The sequence below is a fragment of the Amblyomma maculatum genome, chromosome 5 (genome assembly GCF_055883805.1).
Source record: "Amblyomma maculatum isolate TAMU_Amacu chromosome 5, ASM5588380v1, whole genome shotgun sequence".
Lineage (NCBI taxonomy): Eukaryota > Metazoa > Arthropoda > Arachnida > Ixodida > Ixodidae > Amblyomma > Amblyomma maculatum.
In genome coordinates, this window is record NC_139348.1 from 133,758,152 (window position 1) to 133,781,078 (window position 22,927).

At 51.8% G+C, this 22,927-nt stretch overlaps 1 protein-coding gene across 1 annotated transcript in view; it reads right to left on the reverse strand.

Annotated features, from left to right (window-relative positions):
* LOC146189613 (actin 403) overlaps nucleotides 1–19,106 on the reverse strand; it is a 20,921-nt gene extending 1,815 nt beyond the window's left edge. Inside the window, exons 1-2 of the mRNA XM_084604373.1 lie at nucleotides 18,946–19,106; nucleotides 766–904 (exon numbers count right to left, since the gene is read on the reverse strand). Coding sequence (XP_084460499.1) covers nucleotides 766–891 — 126 coding nt within the window. The 5' untranslated portion in view covers nucleotides 892–904; nucleotides 18,946–19,106. The remainder of the gene's footprint in view (nucleotides 1–765; nucleotides 905–18,945) is intronic.
* Between the last annotated feature and the right edge of the window lie 3,821 nt (nucleotides 19,107–22,927).

Consider the following 22,927-nt stretch of genomic DNA (forward strand, 5'->3'; position numbering starts at 1 on the left):
CGTCTTCGTGTGCCGCATGCTGTTCTGCACTTTTTTTTTTTTGCACTGACTGTGCTCTGATGCTGGATATGGATAACGGGGGCGAACGATAGGGGCTTCGCCACAGGTACGGTCGGCCCAGGTTACGCAACTAGGCGGCCGCGCGTATAATGGCGATACGAGCTGCCATGGACGCGCACACACCCCTCTCTCCCATTGTGCAGCGGCGGCGTGGCCCAGTTCTGGGCGCAGGCAGGAAAGATCCACGGCAAGGGGGAAAACGACGCTAAGCGGCAATTACACGCCACCCCGTCCGTCTATCTCGCTGAGGCGCGTGCTCGGCCGCGTAGAGTTCAAAAGAAAGAGTAAAACGGTCACGGCCCTGCCGCAGCGTGCCGATTCAGGAACGCGGAGAGGAAACCCTACGCGACGAGAAAACTGCGGCGGTCTTAACGCTCCTCGCTACTTGGCGGAGCTTCTTGCCGACACGGTGCGGGTGGAGAGGGTGAGAGGAGTTCAAGATCGAGGGCAATGGTTGTTCGGCAGCACGGTCATTACCGGCACGAGGAGGAAGATGAAAAAAACTCGCGAGGTGGTATGAAACTGGACGGCGGTAAAATAACGAGCCGAGAAGGCAGTCATGGCGAGACGCTATCCAACGGGGGAAGAGGTAACTAATATACATTGACATTTGACATCTCAGTTACGTCAGAATCGCCTGTGTCCCGGAGGCTACAGCCTGAGGAAGAGTCATTAAGAGAAGGGGGGGGGGGGGGGGATACAGACCTGGTGGCGGGGGCGACCCACGATGGAGGGGAAGACGGCGCGGGGAGCGTCGTCACCGGCGAAACCGGCCTTGCACATGCCGGAGCCATTGTCGACCACCAGGGCGGCAACCTCGTCGTCACACATGTTGGCTGTTTAGCTGCACAAAATAAGATTCAGGGTTACGGGAGGCATAACACAACTGCAGGGCAGCTTGGAAGCGTGCGTAATGCCGAGCATCAAGCAATTAGTGCTACTGAAGCACAACGTTACAGGAAAAAAAAAAGTGCGCCCCAGTTATTAGACTGAAAATGCTGAATACAACCTGCGAAGCTCAGTGTAACGTAACCCTTCCACGAAAGAGGCCACAACGCATGATGTCTTATTCGCGACGCCGAAGTCTGAATGACGGCAAGAAAACCGAACAAAGTCCAAGCTTCAGGCACTCGCAGCCAGAGCTATCGAACCAATTAGGAATCCGCACACGCGTGCAGCGGCACGAGAGCTAAAAAAGCCGAGCTAAGTGAGCCAGGCGGATACCAAGCCGCCAACCGGCACGTTCAAATTTGGCGCCCTTCAGCGCCGGCTTCGCGCCGTGCCACGCCCCCCTTCACCACTGGGACCCCGAATAGATCTGTCTTCTCAGTACTCACGAATACACCACGTCGAAGTTTTTTTTTTCGGCTAAACCTGGATTAACACCGACGCAAGTCAATGCGGGAAGAGCGAATAATCCACGAGGAGATGCACGGCGTTGCTGCCGTAGGCACGGTTGACAGGTGACAGTTAAGCCACGCAACCGAACACACAGTTTAGATTATCCCTCTCGCTAATCGGTCGGTAATCCACAGAAGGCCGAAGACGCCCAGAAGCCGAAAGCACACTTGGGGTTTGAGGAAAGCGTCGAACTGCAGCTGTTCGCCGCTGCCCACCTTGTTGAGCGAATGCCCCGCCTGGACGACTCAAACTTCTCGCAAACGCCGAAGCCCGGAGTGACGCCTCCCGGCACCGCGCCGGGAATATATACGGGGAGGGAGGGGGCGACGGCGCGCCGGATGCTTCGTTCGCCGTCACGTGACCCGGACATGACGTATGCGCAGCGTCCGCGGCCAGCGCCATATAGGGCCGGCGGCGGCCCTCACTCCCCGCGGTGTTTCGAGGGGAGAGGAGGGACGCGCCGCAAAGCCGGGCGGCGCCGAGAGACCCAAGAATGGGCAGCGGCGGGGACTCAGGGTTCGGGCACCCAGCGGGCTATTTCGAGCGGACATAACTCTTCTCCTCATCTCTCACCCTTGCTAGCACCTTCGGGAAGGAACCCTTCGCGTATCCTTCTCTCCGAATAGCCTGGAAAAGCCATAGCGCGAGCCATGTCCCGCTTTGGCCTTCGCCGGCCGCTCTTCGCCGTCCATTCGGTTGGAGGCGGCTGAACGCTTTTCTTTTTTTATTATTGTTATTATTACTATTTTTTTTTTCCCGCAGGCAACATTACGCATGAAGCGGGCTTCTAGCAGGGCCGAAACTTGTCGACACGATGGCGCCGGAAACGGGACTTAGGCCATCGTGCGTGGTGGTCTATCAGTAAAAAGACGCTCGGCTACTAAACACTGTTCGAACCGCGTTTAGAAACGTAAGAACGTCCGTGTGCTGTGCGTCAGTGCACGTTAAAGAACCCCAGGTAGTCGACATTATTCAGGAGCCTCTCAGTACAACAACTCTTTCTCCTTTTATTTTCCTTAGACACGGTTCAAGTGTCCACGGTGAAGTATGACAGATAGCGAGCCTTGTCTGTAAACCTGTCATGTTGATGCCGCAGCGCTAGCCGGTCTCGGAACAGTGCTGAAGCACGCTCGCCGGCCGCGACCTTCGGTGCACCGAAGCGCGACCGCCCCAATGCGTTAGAACCGTCAATTGAACTGGGGAGGACGAAAGAGCGCTTACCGGGCACTTCGAGTTTCGGAGCCTGCGCGACCTAGTCATTAAGCTTGCATTCTGCACCAGGAGGCGCCTACTTATCGACAGGGAATAAGTCTCGGCCGGCATTGCGAACTGCCAGGGCGTTGTTTATTCGCCCGCACTGAGCTTTCGCGAGCGGCCATGAGCTCCCCGTTCTCGCAGGACACTTGGTTGCCGATTTGACCGGCGTTACCGAAGTAAGACGTTAAACCAACGCTTCCAATTCAATGCTCGCCCGACTTCGGCCCTGCATTCCGATACCTCACTGAGCACGACTCATCGCTAACGCCTACTGCAGTTAACGACGTGTTTTGCTAGTACGAAACGTCCCTAATCAGGTTCCTAACATGTCACACATGCCACTTTTATCGAACGACAGTGTACTACAACAGTTTGCGCAGAGACCACCAAAAAAAGCCAATGTTACTAAACGTTCATCACAACGGCTTCACGCCATAACCTGGTGCATAGGAAGCACCGTGTGTAATATATTCGCAACGCTGGGTGGCCGCTGATAAGCGAATCCGATGGTTTGGCGAATCGTCTGTGTCAACAAAAACGAGCCGGTGAAGAAAACCTAAGCAGTGGCCTAAGTGGCACCTGCCGGCGCTATTGCAGCCATCTGTGCTCGCGCACAAGCTCATCAAAAAAGAAAAAAAAAAAGGAACCCGTCAGACGATTTGTCAGCTAAACCACTCGAAGAAGCCAGTCACTGTAATTCTTCACACACAGACGCGCAGTTTCATTATATCACAGCCTAGTACAGCTCTGTGTTTGCAGTGCTGTGGCCAGTCCGAATATTTCCCAATTGCTCTCATTGGGTCAGAAGATGCCACCAAGACTTTTGACGTTCCTTTCTCGGAACAAAGTTTTTACTATGTGCAAGTTAGGGCCGTGGTTCTACGCTTCCCTGGCGGGGTGCAAAGGTATAAGGTATGTAACTTGGAAGGGGCGGCCTAAGTTTGCAGCCGCCACCGAGGCGGCGGCCCCGGTGTTACAAAACGAGCTCGCCGCCAGCCCCGCAGCCGCCGCAACGGGGGAAAAAAAAAAAAAAAATGTTCGGGACCGGCGCCAAGGCGTTCAAGTCTGGCGAATGTAACAACAATCAAAAGCCAGCAAACGCTCGCGGGGCCATACACCCACACGCCGGCCAAGCAGCGCACAAGTCCTCGTCCAGAGAGACGGACAACGCGCTTTCTCCTGCCTACCGCTGCCAAGTTCTGGGCCAGGACTCCTCCGCAAAGGCTCACACCCGCTCGGCGGACTTTGTTTATACCCCTGGTCATTAAGAACACAGCAATCGTGTCCAAAAACAAACGACCGAGCAGCCGGAGCTGGTTACCGAGCAGAGGCTGAACGATGCAGCTTCCCAGCTCGGAGGAGTACCAGCACTGACGAAAAATCCCGATTTTCTTCCCGCCTGGGCTTTGGTCTTCGTTTATGGGGCGGTTAACGACCCAAATTGGTTCAGGTTGTGAGGGACGCCGAAGTGTAAGACTGGGTAATATCGGCCGTCTGGGTTTTATTGCGATAGCAATACTGCGCCAGGTTGGTTTCGGCCCGTCGCGTCGTCCCGGGAAGGGCCACGTTTGACCTTGAACAGCCGCGAAGGTGACCGAGGCAGCTAATGCTTTCGCTCCACATTCGGTTCAGCAGCATTGAACCCTTCTCATTTATATGTGGGCTGGTATCTTACGCACTTAGGATGAGCTTAAGTGTCCCCAATAATGTAGCACCTTACATTGATAGGGCGTGATAGGGGAATAACGTAGCAGGCAAAAGAAGCTTCCGCCGTTGCTGTCGCAATTCAACTAACCAGAGTTAAACCGCAACTAATGTTTTTTAACACGGTCGTACAGGACACTGAGCACCGGTAAAGCCCTGATAAGAACGAAGCGCACGATTATAGACTAGCCCTAAATTGTAACAAACTTGTGCTAGCATCAAGGCTTAATTTATGACAATCACAACAACCGCACAACAGTGGTTGCTGCGCCGCCGCCAACGCGGCTAAGCAGGAATGGTGCGCGCTTTACAATGTCACGGGCGAAGCAAAAAGAAAAGAAATATCTGGTGGTTTCCTGCCTCGCGGCGTCAATCCAGCCACGAGACAAGCGCGGCCACGGCCAATATAGGATGACGAGGAAACAAGGGCCTCGGTCAGCGCTCACCTGGACCAGTATAATTAAGGAGCAGAGACGCACGCAGCTTTGCCCCAACAAATAAAGCGGCTTCCCATTCCGATAATCGCACGGCAACGCCCCAATATCGCCAAACACTACACGTGTACAGATAGCGATGATGCGAGAGGACACGGCATGAGCAATGAATCCACGGAGCAGTGTAATAGCTTTTGTTTTCGTAACTGTAGGCAGTACGCAGGAAGGTCCCCGCCACCACGTAGTTAGGCAATAGACATCGCACCGGACTGCGTGAGTCAATTCCTCCCAGAATGACGGAAGGGCACGTGATAAAGAGGAACAGACGGGTTTCAGTGGATATAAGGTGATGGGCAAGACAAGCGGCACAACGGTCTAATTCAACAACGCCGGAGGGCAAACAAGGGGAAGGGGGGGCAGGGGGCGACAGAGGGCGACAGAGGGAAAGGAAGCGCGCGATGGAGCGGCCCGCGCAATCACTCCTCCTTTTGACCCCGAAATCAATGCCTCTGTTAGCACAGGCTTTGCGCGCGCTCCGCGGCGCAGTTATGCGACACACGCGCGGGATCGAGACTGCGGCGCTTTAGAGTTTTGTGTTTTCCTTGCACGCGCATAAGCGCCCCGCGAAATTTGGCACTCCGCCCGATTTGTTTCTGCCGTTCGTTTGTCGACGGCGGAGGCGGCGTAGAGCTGCGCAACGGACTCGGGGAGGCCCAAATGCCTGTGTACCCCGGCCGAGACTCGCTGGTCGAGTACTCGGCCGCAGTCTGCTTACTCCTTGCCGAGAGTTGGAGCTAGCGCAGTTCAGGAATAGGAAAGCAACCACGTGCCAAAAACTTGTTCTTGCTAAGAAAATGTTAACCGTTGCAGCCACCAATCACAAAGGCGAAAGAAACTGTTTCATAATGCAGCAACGTTACACACGCTTCGTTATTTCCTCAATGCACAAGTTGTTTTATAATAACTGATAATTTTATGTACTCGCTGTGCACAGGTTTGTAGGCCTCAAATTAGTAATGTTAAAAAATAAAAGCTTAACATTTAAAAGTCCTTACGAAGCTCATATGAAAGCTTAACATTTAAAAGTCCTTACGAGGCTCATCATCCTGAAACTACTTCTCTGTATCGTCCTTCTGCAATTACAGCAGCTCGCAGCGATGGGTCGGGGTCAGGCCGTTTCGGTGTCTGGCCGGGCCTTCTCTCAGTAGCGTAGGGTCCGGACAGTGGAGAGCGTGAACATTTTTTATTCTACATTTATAACTATCGTACGACCCTAGATCGACTAGAGAAACCACGTATATGCAAATGCCGCGAGCTCCCGAGGGTTTATATAAAGTTAGTACGATGTCACTATATCGATATTCCGCGCGCACATGCGCAAGGCGGCGGCATCGGGGGCAACAACTAAACAAGCGGAGGCGAATTCGTTATGACAAGTAATTCGCTGTAAGCGAAGTGGTCCACTAGCCACCCGCACAAAACGGGTATTTCGCCAGACGGTGGCCGGATTCGCACAAGGGTGCAGTGAACGCTGTAATAGGCGCACCATATCCCCCCCCCCCCCCCCCCCCCCCGACACGCGCACACAAGCGAGATCGGTGCACTGCGGCCCTTACTGCAGAGCGGCTCGAAAAACCGCGCGCAACGAATTAGTGCCGGGCTAGAAGCAGACAGACTGGCCCACTATCGTCGGCCAAACGGGCAGCACAGCACAAACAAGTTGGAAGAGCCACTACTTTGAATGCGCCGGCTAACTACGAGGATGCAACCGTTGCCAGAGCACACACGCAACGGATGAGGGAGCGGCTCGAAGCGGAACGTACAGTTAACTCGCAGGCCTAAGTAAGCGACTTCAAAAGGCCCGAAGCGATTACGCTCGCTGTTACCCCGCGCGTGTGTGTGTTGGAGGAGGATGGGGGAGGAATTGGCGCTTCGAAATCCAAGTCGCTCCCGCCGCGTGCGTCGGATTATTAGTTCGCCAGAAGAAGCGGCCGGAAAATGCCTGCTTGGTAGGAACGCATGACTCGCCACCGACGACGTCACTAACTACAAACGCAAGGGTCGACGGCGGAAAGGAACGGCACAGCCGTGCAGTGCACTTGCGGCGAAAAACAGCGCCAAAAGTGGAGAAAAGCAAGCATGCGCGGCGCCAAACTCGCCACGATGCCGTCGCGGACACCCCTCGAGGAAATAACGCGCGAAAGCAACGGGCTTTTTTTTTTTTTTTCTCACGACGCGCATCACGGGTCGCAGACAGCACTGCACGTAAGGCATATAGACACAAGCACGCACGCGCACACACCGGGGCGTGCACAACTCGAGCCCGCCCGTCATTTAGCGCGAATCTGCTTCTCTCGCCAGCCCGAATAAAAGAAAGCGCAGCAGAGCGGCGCCTTTTGTTTCTGGCCCGCTAAAAGGGCGCACGATATGCACCCGCACAGACGGAGGCACCTCGCAGAGAATTGGGTTAGCCACGGTCGGCAAGCGGTGCGCGTTCCAGGTGCCAACGGCCACACGCGCACCTCCCGGACTGAATACGAAAGAGCAGCCCTCACTACCACGCGACAGCGGTCAGCTGGCTTACCCCACCTCATCACGAGGGCAAAGCAGAAGCGACCGCACGCAAAAAAGCCTAGCCGTGAGCAATACCCACCGAACTCGGTCGTTACGATCATACGCCGCCCCGCGATAGTTTACACGATGCGAGCAGCCCATCAGCGTAAACAGGAGATCAGAGGCAGTGCGCCCGCCGGCCTCGAGCCACGTGCATGTGTTTCACACTGAAGACAAGCACGGTGTCAAACCGAGAGACGCGCACGTGAGCTGGGTAACACCACCTCCGCCGCACCACGTTCCGTTACCCCTTTTAGCTCCCTCATCGGTGCCGTCAACCCGAAGGCATGCCTATTAACATAGCCCGTGCGAGAGCTAGGGGAGAGGCCATGCTGGACGCGTGCTGCACAGATTGGCGCCGATCCCTCTTGAAAACGGGGCCAACGCCACGGTGGGCCAGGTGTCGCCGGCTTATGAACGGCGTAACGTCCCGTGAGGGTGCTCCATTCAGTTTAGTAGCCCATTCCATAGCGGAAACAAATGCAAGGGCAGAAAAGCTGGTGCAAAAAAAAAAAAAAAAAAATAAAAAAAAAACTGAAATGTAGCTCGATAAAGGTAGCTCGCGCCTACAATAAAAGATCTAATTACAACTATACTACTGTAAAGCGAATAAAAGCAGCAAGAACAGAATTATAACACAGGAAGTGACACCAATTGAATAATTATTCCATACAGTAAAGAATCGATTTAAAATAAACGAATTCAAGATCATAAGATCCCAGCAGCTGACATCACTGATGAAACAGTTTAAAAGTAGCGCCAGATGCCCCCAGCCCGGGAAGCAAACTACGCCACCCATGAAGACGGCATTGGCTGTTTGCCCAGACAAGGTGTATTAAATACGGTTTGGTTTGCGAGGTTTAACGTCTCAAAACGACTCGAACTATGAGGGACGCCATAGTGGAGGACTCCGGAAATTTCGACCGCCTGGGGTTCTTTAACGTGCACTGAAATCGCACAGCACACGGACGCCTTGCTTTTCGCCTTCATCGAAAAGCTGTTGCCGCGACCGGGATTCGATCCCCCACCCTTGGACACACTAGTCGAGCGCCCTCCCTTGCACCACCACGGCGGGGCAGTAAATACAGAAGCAATGCTGTAATGGTGGCTAGCTGGTTTTTTACATCTTCAGCATAGCGCGCCTAACTACCCACGTGAAGAAGTAAATACGGGGCAATCACATGTGGAAGTGACAATACATTGTGACATATGCAAGCATATCATAGGCACTAACTTCAAGCAAGCTAATATCGAAGGTCGACGCTAACTTTCAGTTCCGCGTACGACGCGACAGCCTTTATGGGTCTCTTCAGAGCCCTGGACTCATCTGCGCATACGTATCTTGGCAGACATGGATACTGTATTTTAAAGCGACAGCTTCCGATGGAAAGAACTGCACTAAAAGCGTGCGGTGGCTCACTCATTGCACGAATGTACGCGCTGTTTCGATTAAGGAGCAGAAAATCACGTGTGCAAAAACAGATCGTTGCCTGAATTGAGCATCAGAAGCTTCAAGGATCCTTTACTATCGCGTTCTGCTCTTGCGAAAGAAAGCATGGTTGTCTCTCAAGTTCTCGTTTTTTTTTTTTAATTCCCTACAAGACGCACAGCGGCTTCGTTTAACAGAATCCACCGAAAGTGCCTCAATGGCGCAGGGTAGACCTGACGTGTGACCCAAAGGTCGTGACCTTATAAGGGCAATCAAAATCTTTCACATGCCGTGACGCTAGAGTCGAGCTGTGACCTCATAATGACAGTTTGACGCTTTATTCGCTTTCAATTATGCGCGGCGGCCCGAACCTGTCGACATTTTCGCGACACGCCAACAGCTACGGCGCCGGGTCTTTCGGCTCAACGGGAGACGCCGTCACCTTGATAACGGCCCCCGCACAGCTTCAGGGGCGCGGCAGTTGGCGCATGTCCCGTCGTTCCTCCTCGTCTCTGTCCCGACGCCTTTGTTGCGCTTTGCATAATCGCAAGCGGCAGTGAGCAACACCTGTCGGTCAACGACAGGCGACGCAGCCTCCAAAAAAAAAAAAAAAAAAAGCTAAAGACAGAGACGGAAACGATATTTAAAAGGCACGCCCCTTCCCGCTGACGCATTCTTGCTGCCTGCCCAGCGGCATGACAAATGTCGGCATCCCGTTACGCGGCGCACACAGGATGCGCAGCGAGTACAGTCAGGAGGGCGAACCCGATATGCGTCTGGCTGAGCAACATGCCTGCGTGACGTCGATCCGCGATGGGGTTACCAGGCGGTTAACGTTATAGTAACGCAGTCGGGCACACTGAAATCCCACCCTCCGAGCTTCACCGAGCTAGAAGAGGTCAAACACAGGCAACTGCGGAACTCACTTATTTATAAATCGCTGATATAATTGCTGAGATTAGAGACTCAGGCTTCAGCACGCAAGCGCAGCCTGTACAGTGGCTACGCGGTACGGTACACTATATGCCAAGGCCGTTCGCGACTGCACGCGCCACGCATGCATGAGTGCGCAGGGTGCATGGGACTAAGCCACACACGTCACTGGAATCTTCATTAAGAAAATCGCGAATTTCCTCGCTGCCTGGAGGCACAAATAGTGATGGATGGGGAAAATGTGATTCGCGCAGGCACTATGCCCGGTTCATGGCTTGAGGCTTAAGAATGACTGTCCAGAATATCAGCTCCGTCCCGAACGCGCTACTGTGGCCACTTGTACACCTGCAAAAGTCCGGGAAATTTAAACAAAAAAAAAAAAAAGAATCGAAATCTAGGAGGAAAAAGGCCCTAGCGTTTCGAGACCTTCAAAGATGGCTGCCGCGACAAGTACGAGAAGCGGTGGAGGCGGCGACGCAGAGATCATTAACCTTGCCGGTAAGCGAGAGAGAACGGGGGAAGCGAAGAAGCCCAACCGAGGTGGCGGCCTCTCACGCGCGATGAGCTTCCGCGGCGGCGGGTCGCGGCGCACACCTGGCCAGGTGGGGACACGGAATGCCGGCCGACATTTAATTCCGCGCGTGCGCCCAATGTCATCCAACATATGCGCGCTTGGGGGGGGGGGGTAAATGTGAATCGGCAGTGGGCGATGTTGCACAGCTGTCACCACAGTTTTGTTGTGTTTATGTAGCCGGTGTCAGTTTCCTCTCTTAACCCCGCCACTTCAGGGTAGAGTGCCTCGATGTCAGCGCCGCCGTTCATCGATAGGCACCCTACTTCAGGGATCACTGTAGCGACAAGAACACTGTGCTATCTATTACTCCACGTCACAAGAGTTGTAATGGACGCTTAAAGGAGGATGCGCTCTACATAGAATACCGTCCACTATGAAAATGCAAAAGCTGCGAATACCGTCCACTATGAAAATGCAAAAGCTGCGAATACCGTCCACTATGAAAATGCAAAAGCTGCGTTTCACTAGACCCACATCTCATCGGCAAAGACACCTCGTGAAATGCAGCACACCTTGTATGAACAGTGAGCTATGTAACAGGGTGATGTCACTTAGTCACGGGATAGGAGGAGGCATGCGAGAGTGCACGCGAACAATGCTACCCTTAGAGGGTGAAAATGAAGACTGGTTAGGCGTGCTTGGCATCCGCGTAACATCTTTTATTGTATTCTGAAGCTCCTCCTACGTTTCGCATATCGTTGCCAGCATATTTTGCTACTAGCAACCCCCAGCCCCTCTTTTCTGAGCCCACTGAGTTGCACTCTGGCTTGCCTGCTCGAAGTCTGCGCGCGGTCACGACAAGCAAGGTCACGCAATGCTAGCTTTCTTTTCCCCCGAAGGTCAGTCAGCCGGTCAGGACGACACCGTTACGTAAACGACCCCGCGTCGCCATCCGCAATGGCCCCGTCGACAGCATCGTCACATCACAGCCAAACGGGGCTTGACCAGTCCGTTTCAATTTATTTTATTTTATTCTTTTGTAGTTCTTCCACCGCTACTATTTTCCCGCTGCCGCCGCCAGTATCATCGCTGGTCACCGCCGTTCCGCACGCCTCGTACGGGGCTCATTACGCAACGCAGGTGGGCCGAGAGAAATTGCTCGCAACAGCGCCACCCTCCGAGCAGCGCTCAACGCACACAAACCTCCTGTTCCAAAAGAGAGAAAAAAAGGAAATCTCGAAGGAAAAGAGCGTATATGACCGAGAAAAACTGTGCCACCCGAAGCGCCTGAGACGAGCACGTTCCCACTACTGTACAGCATGGCTAACCTCCTTCCTTCCTTACATATGCGGGCTCTTCAATCGCCCTCCAAACGACTAGTGGCGGCAGGTGTATTACACGAGACAAAAAAAGAAAAGGTCAAGAAGAGCGGTTCAGTAGACGCCGCCAGAAAGAGGAAAGTCTCTCTCTACTCGGCGTCGCCTGGGACGTATTTTTCCCGGCGAGACGAACTGAAAACTCCTCTTCGAAATCGGGCGTTCCGCGCGCTAACGACAGCAGACGCGGTGCCTGGCGGCCAGATATAAGGCACCGTTGTAAGTAGCAGCAGAAGGCCCGCCTAACCGAGCCACGTTAGGTCAGACATTTCCCACGCCGGCGGCGGCTTAAGTTCGGTGGTTTTATTTTCCTTCGCGAGATACTTTAGACTCTCGAGTGGCACGAGGACTCGGACGAGATTACAGTCGAAGAATCATTGCCCACCAAAGCTGCTTGCCAACGGCATGCGCGCCAGAGGGGTTTTAACGTCCTCGACGGAATGGGTGGGCAAAGAGCACGAAGCACTACCGGGGACGACGCTTGAGCAATCGAAGCCTACACACTTCCGTTGTTGTGGACAGTTCGTATGCCGAGACCACACACGGGCAAATGAAGGTTGTGCTCTATCTATCGAGCGACTGCTGAAAGGGAACGCACAGATGAGCGCAAATCGCTCACCCAGCGAGAGACAACTGTCTCCGATAGACTCGCCCGCTTGACTTTGTGCTCCCTAAACCACACTACAGCAGGGTGCTCTTCGAGTAACCACGCAACCCCGTGTTCTTCGTCAAACAAATGGAGCGAAGAAAAACCGCCGCAGCTCTGCACCTCTCGTCTAGCTCTCTACCCATGTATTCGGGGTCCGAAGAAGGCGAAAATCGCGCAATCATATGAGAAGCCACGGGCAGATGACCAACACCAGAGGCGCTGGCGTGCAAGGACCAACTTCCATTACGATGTTGTACATCATACCGACGACATCCAAATGAAACCTCGCTGACGCCTCGCACAGCCAAACCTCGCGCAATCAATAAATATTCCTTCTCGCGCAAGCTGTTTGGCCACCGTCGAATACATGACGCGACTAAGTCCTCGTCCTTTCCCACCGCGATCGGCCTGCTCCCAGCGTGCTAGCACGGCCTGTCGTGTATGTATCGCCCCTTAGCTGTGAACCAACACACCATGAAATCGCGCCGGTACAAGCAATATGAATCAAAATTAGGACGACGCTCAATCTACGCCTGAAGAGCACACGAGACAGCGCCTTTTAATTCAGATTATTTCCGGCCCGTTAGAGATACTCAAGGTGGTCCGAAGCCCTACACTACTGCACCTGTCTATATTCCTTCACCCCCGCCTTCTTCCCTTCGCCGACATCGCGGATCAGGTGTCCACCGAAAAATGTTCGACAGGTACTGCACCTTTGCTTCCCCGTCAACCAATGTACAATTTTAGATCAGCACAAAGATTGGCACAGTGTGTTCTGATAGTTTGGTTTTGCTGGAGAAAGGAAGGCAATTTGTCTGTTTTCGGTCGAAATCTTAACTTACGAGGAACGGCATACAATTAGAGGCAAATATTGTTACCGGTTTTGACTAACAGAGATGGAGGCCAATTGGAAAGCGGAGTGGTATGACACGACCACGAACGCACAAAGAACGGTTGTGTCACAATTCCGATTCGAAATCAGGAGCATATTTTTTTTTATTTTTCCGACACTTTTTCCTCGAAACTAAAGTACGGCGGCGGCAATGCTTTTTCGACCAAAGGACCGCTCTACAAAACTGTCGCGTGAAACGCCTCTTTTTAGCGTACTACAACCTACATACACGCACGTTCGCCAGAAACCCCGGCGTCGTGACAATGAAATTCCCTGCTTGGTCAGCGGAGTGACGTCACAGGCCGCGAGGACCCACTCAATCACGGTTATACGAAATGCCTCCTCTAAAGAAAAAAGGTCTTGCAGAAAAAAAAAAAAAATACAGGACTGCGTTTAAGTCCGCGTAAGAGCGGAAATGGCGAAAGCCACTTTACAGGTCTGTTTTCACTATAACTGCACCGTCACTATCATTCCTACTATCATCATCACTGTCGCTACTATCTCATCAACCGAATGCACCGTTACCGCTACTACCATCATCACCATCACTGACTGCATCGTCCTTGTCATCGCGACTGTTATCTTCACAATGGACAGACAAGGAGAATTCGCCTTTTTTTTTTTTTTTTTTTACAAAATGTGGCGCCCTCTGGCAGTGGTTGAAAATTTGTCGGCTCCTGGTTGAAAACGTTTTTGGGAGACGCAGACACCTGCAAAACAGTGATATAGGCTCTTGACAGCTACCGCCATCTGTCGCGTGCGCCTGTCACGAATATTAACTGCACATGGCCTCCGAGATTAGTTCCAAAGAACTGCGCATGCACAACTGGGGTTGGTGGTTTGTCTTCAACAGAAAGACGCGCATGCGCATAGCGGCCTTGTGAAAAGGTGGATTGAGATCGGTTCCTCACGAGCCCAGCGTGGCTGATTGGTTTGTGCACTTGGCAAGGGATCGGAGGGATAGTGGTTCGATTCCCGGTGGAGAGCGAACATTTCCTGCGGGCATTTCCGCTAGAGTCGGCGGTAATCGAAGCGCTGCCTTTTCAGTTTGCAAGCCGCGTGCGCACTATATCTACACCACCGAGGAGCGTCTGTTCAGTGCGGTAGTTTCAGGCTTCGTGCGACTGCGTCAGACGGAACAGCAAATATTACAGCAACACTTGGTAGAAATGAAAGCCTCTAAATTATTAACACTACTGCTTACCTCTACTGCTCAGCCTTACTAATCAGTACTACTGGCTACTTACATTTAGCAACAACGCACAGTCTCTATGCAAGCGTACAGCAGTGCCGTTCTTAAGAGCACTTAGGCATCCTCTCATTTTTTTCGCTCATGTTTGCTCCCACAAGCATAATTAAAGCTCACGACGCCAATATGTAAAGTACAATAGATCAGAGGCGTATGATGAAACGCTTTCACAAAATTTTCCCTATTTTTCTTCCCATCTTTTCTGTTCAGATGTGAATCACATGACATCCTTGTGCGCTGTCTGCTCCTTTCCTTCGTCCAATCCTGTAGCGCATATTTACTAAAGAAATCCACAAACTGGCCCCGAAACTACGTTATCTAATAACGTTAGCTTTTAAGGTCAACGGTGACAGCCGAACAAAAAAATCTGGTTCAAACGTCGAAACATTCCTTTTCTTCCGCAGAACGCGGAAACGGAAGTGGCGCCACTATTGGTTTCGGCACCAGGCTACGATGATAAGTCGGAAACAAGAGTGTCGCTGCAAGCATACTCGTTGCGGAACAGTACAGTCGCCCACATGAAGCCGCCAACGGATACGAGCGCGAGGTGCTTTAGCAGAAAACGTGCTCTCCTGTCAACTACGTCGCACGCAGCGTCAAAAACAAAAAAAAAATACAGCAACAGTTCGAAGCATTGCTGGCAAACTTTGAAGAAATAACGTCGATGTTTCACCGAGCAGCTTCAGCGCTTCGACCCGCCGACCCAATTTTGGCCATGGCCGACGCAGAACCCCCCCTCTTTTTTCTTTTTTTCGAGGTTCAGGGAGTGAAGCCCCACGTTCAGAAGGCCCAGCAAGCCCGGCTGCTCAAAAAAGGCTCGTAAAACGGTTTCAGACCCGCTAGAACCGCCTTGGGAGAGCCCCCCTCCCCCTTCTCAACAAGCGACGGCCTCCCTCTCCACCAAACAACAACACGATGCTAACGACGCTTCTAGCGCCAGCGCAGGCTGGCGGACCCGTTTTTAGGACACGCTCGCTCACAACACCGCCCCCTCGCAGAAGATTCTCAACGCGACTGCCGCGCCAGGCCGGCCGCGGCGCTTTCCGGCAGGTCTCGTCTGGCAACCCTCCAAAATTCCTTCTCTCTCTTCTCCGCCCGCGACCAATATGGCGGCGCTCACTAGTCTGCAATCGTTCGCTCGCGGTGCCGTTCCTCGAGAATACTGCTTCCCGTAGCTGCAAAGCAGCATCACAACTCGCTAATCGACGTCGCCGCCTTGCCAGCTGAACCGGCTCGAGCGAATGCTGGCCGAGAGTCCACCAGACCTGCTCAAGTAGAGGTAAGCTCGATTTCCGTTTCTGTAGTTGGGTACAAGTGCGAAAGGTGAAACGGCACAACTAAATTTCTGGGCAAGCACCACTGCGCTGGTGGCGTTCGTCGTGCGCTGGTGTAACTAGTCCACTAAGTCACTCTAATACATAAGCTGCAGCACAACTGTGGCTCCCCTAACCGAAAGTGTGCCTTGCCTTATCACTAGTGCACCTCGTGGTCAATAATGCCCTGAGCACCGAAACGGCACGTGAAATGTACCAGGCAATAATGTTATAAGACAAATAAAAGAGTTTAAATTCACCCTTTCAACAGTTCCTAACGCTGTTTCCGCTGTGTGGTGTTGGTGTACTTATAAGGGCAACGGCATGTCACGCTTAGAAGCGACATGCTACACAGGGTTTGCGCAGCTAACCGCCTAAATCTCAACTCGCCAGTAGCAGTTATTTACTCGGGCGCCGTAAACGCAGAGTGCACAATTATCCGAGGAAAGAACGCACTAGCAATTGCAACGACAATTCGCCGCTGCACAGAGCAGAGATGAAAATCCGGCCGGATATCTTTACTGCCGCCATTTGTTTCCGTTCCACTCGGGAACCTGCACTTCGAGAATCGACAATCGCTTCGAAATAGATGCAGCCACTGTTCACAACTGTTCCAAGAACCAAATTACGATCGGTATAGCAGAGACAGTCGACCGCCTATCGGCCATGAGCAGTCTTGAATCGCTAGAGTCAAGCACACGCTATATTTCTTAGTAGCACGTCACTAATTTCACTCGAGAAATAATCGGTGCGATGCAGTGAAAAGCTACCCGAAAACAAATATCGGAAATTGATTTATTTTGGACCCCGTTCTCAGTCGTCTCTCAAGGCATATCCCACCGATGGGAAAACAAGTGGCCACCGGGCTACTGTTGTATTTCCAAATAATGAGCACTGCAACAGGCGACTAACGTAAACTGAGGCTATCAGTTTCATGGCCGTCGCTCCGCAGACAGGCGAAGAAGCTAGCCCGAGTTGGGACTTTGACGCCTTCCATCGCTGACACGATATTTCGCCGAGTGTAAAGTACGAATTTCGCGCTGACCGCTCCCTCTCCAGACGAGCATGACGTCACCACACCAGACGGGCCATCATTGAGACCGGCCGTGGCCGTGCGGACATCCCAAGGTGACGTCATGCCCGGGGAGCAAGAAAGCGACCTCTCGCTGTGACGTCAGGGGCCGCACTCCCCCGACGTGCCACTGCGAGTGCCTCCGACAAGGAAATGCCAGCTGAATTAATCGGGTCCTCTCCATGATGTCATCGCGAGGTGGGGACGTTAGCCCTTCGCCGGAGCTGTTAGCACCATAAGACATCCTCTTAGTTTCGTGGGGAATAGATTATAAAGTCAAGGCTTGAGAGATGCAATGCCAATTTCTACATAGGCAACGAATACATTTGTTCAGCCTTATCCTTGTAGTCGCAGCCAAACTTATCTGACCGTGTGCTGTAAAGTGGTAGCGTTACAAATACGAGCCCCGTGACGTAGCTGCCTAAATGTCCATCCGTCAAAACCAAACACAAAGGACTACATGTGATATACTACTAATGCAACAAAAGGAAAAATGTATGTAAAACGCACACTAAAAGCAACCAGCTATGCAGGTTCCTTCTGAGTCGCCTGGGCATCAGGCTTTGAATTCTTAGCACCGAAAAAGAAAAATCTACCAGGACACGCCCTGGCAAAGTTTCGAAACGCCTGCGAGCACAGGGGCGCAGCACAGGCCACGAAGGCACTAGGGCTGTCATCAGATAAGCTGTGAAACGCTGATAGCGGTGAAGGAAATCCGTTATCCGGCGGGAGGGATAGCCACGATAGCGCTCACAAGAGCATAATGCATTCTCGACAGCACCCATTTCCGTTGGGTAAATCATGTGGCCGAAAAAAAAAAAAAAAAAACGGCATATACGTGTCACTTCTGCGCGTGATGCAAGTCAAAGTTCGGTTATCCGAGGCAAAAAAATAAAATAAAACGCCGTCTCGCAGAGAACGACAGACTGGCTGCTAAATGACTTTTTTGTTTCTTTGCGGATCCTTGTTATACAAAATTCATGCAGTGTTATGACTCATGGGCTTCCTGTCACATGCATTAATTACCTACTGGTTGCAAATTACATGCAGAATATCAAGACTCAGGCAGTCAGCAAGCTGAAGTAAACGTAGAATCATTGGCCACAGCAATCGACGTCCACACACACGTAATGCCCACAAAAATCAAGCTCGGATCGGTAAACATGTTAATAAGTATATTAGGGGCTGATTGCGTTAAGAATTTCCATGAAGGGTGACACTTTCAAGAAACAAGTAGCAACCACGCCTAAGTTGGCCAGCCGCTAGGCCAGCAACGCTGTAATAGAAAAAATAAAATGTGGGAATCACTCAAACAGCCCTGAAGTAGTGCTGTACAATACTGCAGAAGTGCCGCCGATATAAGAATCACCCGGCGCCTCTCATGCCAGGAATCCGGAATCTCGATGTCGCTGGGGGCGGAGGCCTTGGAGGGCTAGCCGGCACAAAGACCGGCATGCACGTTCAGCCGTTGAATGAAACTATTTCCAAGGGAACGTTAATTACGCTTTAGAAACATTTAACTGGAAAAGCTAACAACACGAGCACACTACGCTCGCGAAACGAAAGTCGCAGCAATGAAAGAATAACAAACCAAAAAGGGCATCTAGATTCGCCGGTAGTGGTTCATTGTCCCGGCGGTGTCTATGCGCGATGCGGTTCAGTAGACAAGACGCAACAAAGGGTCGATGAGATGCAAGACGAGTTATTGCCTCCAAAAGGGGCGTTTGTCTTCAGAAAATACGCGGTGCTAGCGTGCACTGAAGAGTGAACGTCTGCCGAATCGCGCGGCTTGAGTTAGGCCTAAGGAACACCGGTCGTTGAAGGACCACTTCGCCGGCTATGAGCGGTGACGGTCGAGGGTCTAGGTGGCCCAAGTTCAAGACCAAAACGGCGCGAAACATTTTTTTTTTTTTTTTTTCGCACGAGATACAGGCAAGCCGGGGAGTTTAGTAGATGCAGCGACCGGCGACTTGCGCACTTTCAAAAAGCCGGCCCGTCGGCTTCTCGGCATGAATTTAAAAATAGATGACTGCTGCTTTCCGGGCTTACCTTCAGTAGAATCGGGAGGAATTTGGAAGAGAAAAAGTTCGGTCCCGGCGTTGAAGGGGTCGGGGAGGCGACGACGGTTGCGGTGGCGTTACTAAACGGCGCCGAACAGAGACAAGAAGCAGTCCCTGACAGAAACGCGTTCCCGTCCCGTTCGAGGGGGAAAGATACGTGCAGAGAGAGAGAGAACGCCGACGGGAGCGAAGGACGCCGGCTGCGCGTAAAAGGCGACGCGATCAGAGCGCGTTTAGCGGAACCGAAAATCGAACCTTAGGGTCGCCGAGCCGTGGCTATCAAACACAGTTTCGCCCTTTAATGTCAGAAACCTTTCTCGACGCTCACCGTACTGGCTTGAGGAGCGGACGACCAATTCCGACGACCGATGAGGTGGTCAACGTGGTTCGTCGTTGACGTTGAGCCCACCAGCTTTTCGTGGCGAGCTCGGCTAGGCGTGGCGTACTTCCAAATATGGTAAAGAATTGCACCGCGAGCTCCGATTGGCCGGCGCGCGGGGCACGCTTCATGAGGAGCCGCGCGCCTGCCGCCGCCGGCGTGCCTGGACCGGTAAAAGAATAAAGATACAGTATTAGGATGGTGGGGGCATTCTTTGTTATTCTTCTTCGTTTCGATTCTACCTCCCGTACTGCTGCCGGCTCGTGCCGTGTTTGGTATTTCCCCTTGCTGCATGGGGTGGGGGGTGGATTCTGATGTCGTTTGGATGTTTGGCGTGTCTGGCGTCGGGCTTTTTCTCCCACAGAAGCATGCGAGTTGTTATCCCGTTTCTTATGACGTGTGTCTCGTGGCTGCTAGAGTGGTGCCGTACCACAAAAGGCGTCTTTTTCTGCCCTTTTGGCCCTTGCCGCCTTTTCGGGCCTTGAAGGTCGAGGATTGTGCCGTGGAACGGAGGAGGCTGCGGGCGAAAGAAGAAATCTTTGTTCATCGGCGCGGCGTGTCGTCTGCTTGGCAGCCAGGGCAGACGACGAGCAGTGTCAGTGAATAAGCTGCACGCCAACAGCCAGCATATTGTTAATTTGCCTAGCCGCGATGTCAGTTGTTCACGAACGCCACGATATCGCGTAGCCGTGCAGTTGGGCTCCCCATGCTAGTTTCACAAACGGCTGCACAGCAGCATCACGTGCTCGGCAACTGTGAAGACGGGAGGGGCGTCTTCTCGCGCGACGCATGCGTCATCGCACAACGTCTTGTGCGCGGATTAATGCATATATGCAACTCGCCATGACTCACGCGGAAGTCTGAAGAAAGTGCGACTCCTGCGCGCGTTGCCACCGCGTTTGAAGTTTGGATCAAGGATGTCGGGGGTTCTTGTGGTGCTCTTTCAAATCGCAGCAGCATCCAATCGGAACGCACCGTGAGGGACAAACCCCTACTGTCCCGGCTTCGTGCCAATACGTTTGTTTTGGTGCCTCAGCGAAAGAGCGCCGGAAGTCGATTAACAATTCGTACTCGTGGGCGCCGAGCCGCGCCTATGACACACGCATAAAAAAAAAAAAAAAAAAAAAAAAAAAAGCGGGAACCGTGTTATACCGAGGCGCTGCGCCTATCAACCTGGAAGGGATCATTCAGGACGAGAAACGGCTGCCTTAAAGACATGCTACTCTAAGTTAACAGTAGTAGTAAGCGTTTATTTTATCAGATATTCAAAGGGAAGGAAAAGGTGTTTGCCAGCCCCGGTATCTGATATCTGAAGCACCTGAACTGGGGCGGCGGAAATAAAGGGATAGTGAGGAAGTGGTAGACGAAGTCAAAGAGTTGAGCGATAGGGAGAAAGGACAGGGTAGGTAAAAATAAAAATAAATATACACAGTATGGCACAATTGCATGCACTTTCGGTAAAATGGCGATATTACGGGTGAGAAACGATCTGTAACATTTTTAGCTGACGAGAGCACTTTAGCCGGTGCATCTTTGTCCTTGCTGCAGGTGGCAAAGCGTAAACTGTGACGAGTACGGTACGCTGTGTGAGATTGCCTCAATGTCGGGCGTGAGAGCAAACGCCACTCACTGCATGTATTTGCATCCCTTCTTCGTGCACGCGCGGAATAGATTGGTGAGTTAACGTGACAGTGGAGCTGACATTTGCCGCTGCTGCCATGAGATGACGAATGAGAAGAATTAGCGCCTGCTCTGGAGGATTCGGACTGCGAACGGCCGGGTACGGAAGAATGTAACGCTCCCGTCTCGCATGATTTGCATGGGAACTATTATAGGATCATGTGGCGGGACCCGCTCCGCCTAAGTGTTTACGATGTGAGTGAGCAGAGCTCTGCGATACACCTGGCTTCTCCGATATGAATTTTCCCGCGCAAAGCTACGCGAGGGATAGGTGTGCCCCTAATCGACTGGGGATTTATAGGGGCACCGTAGTGAAGGGCAAATTCAAATTGACCTGTATCGATATGGTTATCACGTTATAGAGAACAAGCTACTGCATCTGAAAACGATGCCCTTAGCTTAAGCTACAAAACGCAAAAAGAAAACGTAATGTAGTTAGTAGTGAAACACTTCATTCTAGAGTAGAAATCAACTGCTATAGCCGCTTTTGCAGGCGAATTAAACGCGACGTTGTTTTTTTCTGAGGGATCGCCAGGGCTAGGCTGCATTGGCATTCAATTTCAAACCGAGTACGTTTCGGTCGTCGACGTCACGAGTTTGGATCGCAGCTGTCGCTGCGGCTCAGTGACCTTGACATTCGGCTACAGATTCCCAAGGTCGCAAGTTCGATCCCGGTCGTAGAATGCTAAATTCAAGAACGCGTGTGTGCTATGCGATGTCAGCGCACAGTCAAGAACCCCGGGTAGTTTAAAATAATCTCGAGTGTCGCTGCGGGATGTTAAAACCCAGCAATCCATAAAGTTTGAATCGAGGGGCGAGGAGAAAAAGAAAGTGTTCCGTCTTTAATTTTTGTTTTTTCACCAACAGCGTTCGCTACCGAGCAAACATCAACAATGTTGTAATGGCCCATAGACTGGAACGATCTAGAATAGCTGCTTCTAATAACAACTTTACTTTTGTATACTGCCTGCGTCACCTTTGTCTATATATCTAGAGCACTCGATGTCACTTGGTGTCAATTTTCAGACAGCTCTGCACAAGCGTGACGCGGACTATGGCTGCATGACAGCACATGAACTTCAGAAGGGGGCATAGTCGAGCTGTTATTTCTTCAGCTTTCTCTCCTAGCACAGAGAAACAAATTAGAGATGTTCAGTGTAGCCTATGCTAATCTCTAGTATATATTTTTCGTTCACGTAAGGTTATTAATTAGCAAAACTTAAATAGCCATTTTAATTTTTGGCAATTGAGAAAAAAAGTGTCAGTGCAGAAGTTGCAGGTCTTCTCGAGAAACGGCTAGCTAAGTTGTTTCCGTCAAATTAACGTTTACGTAAAGTGATATTTTTACCAGCCGAAAACGACGCCTGGCGCTATGAAAAAAATTCCTCATGATTGCGGTGCCACATTAAACCCTGGAGACGCGTCCGAGATAACAAAATCCGCTTTTCTGGGTCGTGCTCTCTACGATGAAGCTATTTGTACACACTTGGCGAATTATTTAAAATAACAGCTGGTCACGTGACGATATTTTTCGAGGCCTATAAATAGGGTGGCGAAAGTTGCAGCGTGGTGAAAACAACGTAGCTACCCGCTTTTTCGAGGAGATCTACAACTTTTGTCTCGACACTTTTTCTCTCAAGGCAATAATTAAATAATACCTTATTAGTTCTTACTGACTAATTAACTTTCTTGAATGAAAAAATAAATACTGCAGATTACCATAGGCGACTCTGAACAGCTCTGAACTGGTTTCACTGGGTTGGGGCCCAGCGCATTTTTAAAAACCTTGGTCCAAGTTGGTTGGGACACCCGGTATATACATATTTGCACGGCGACCGATAGATGTCAGGAAGTGCAAATATGTACACCTTCCTCCGCATTTTCAATTTCTTTCCCAATCAGACGCTATGAA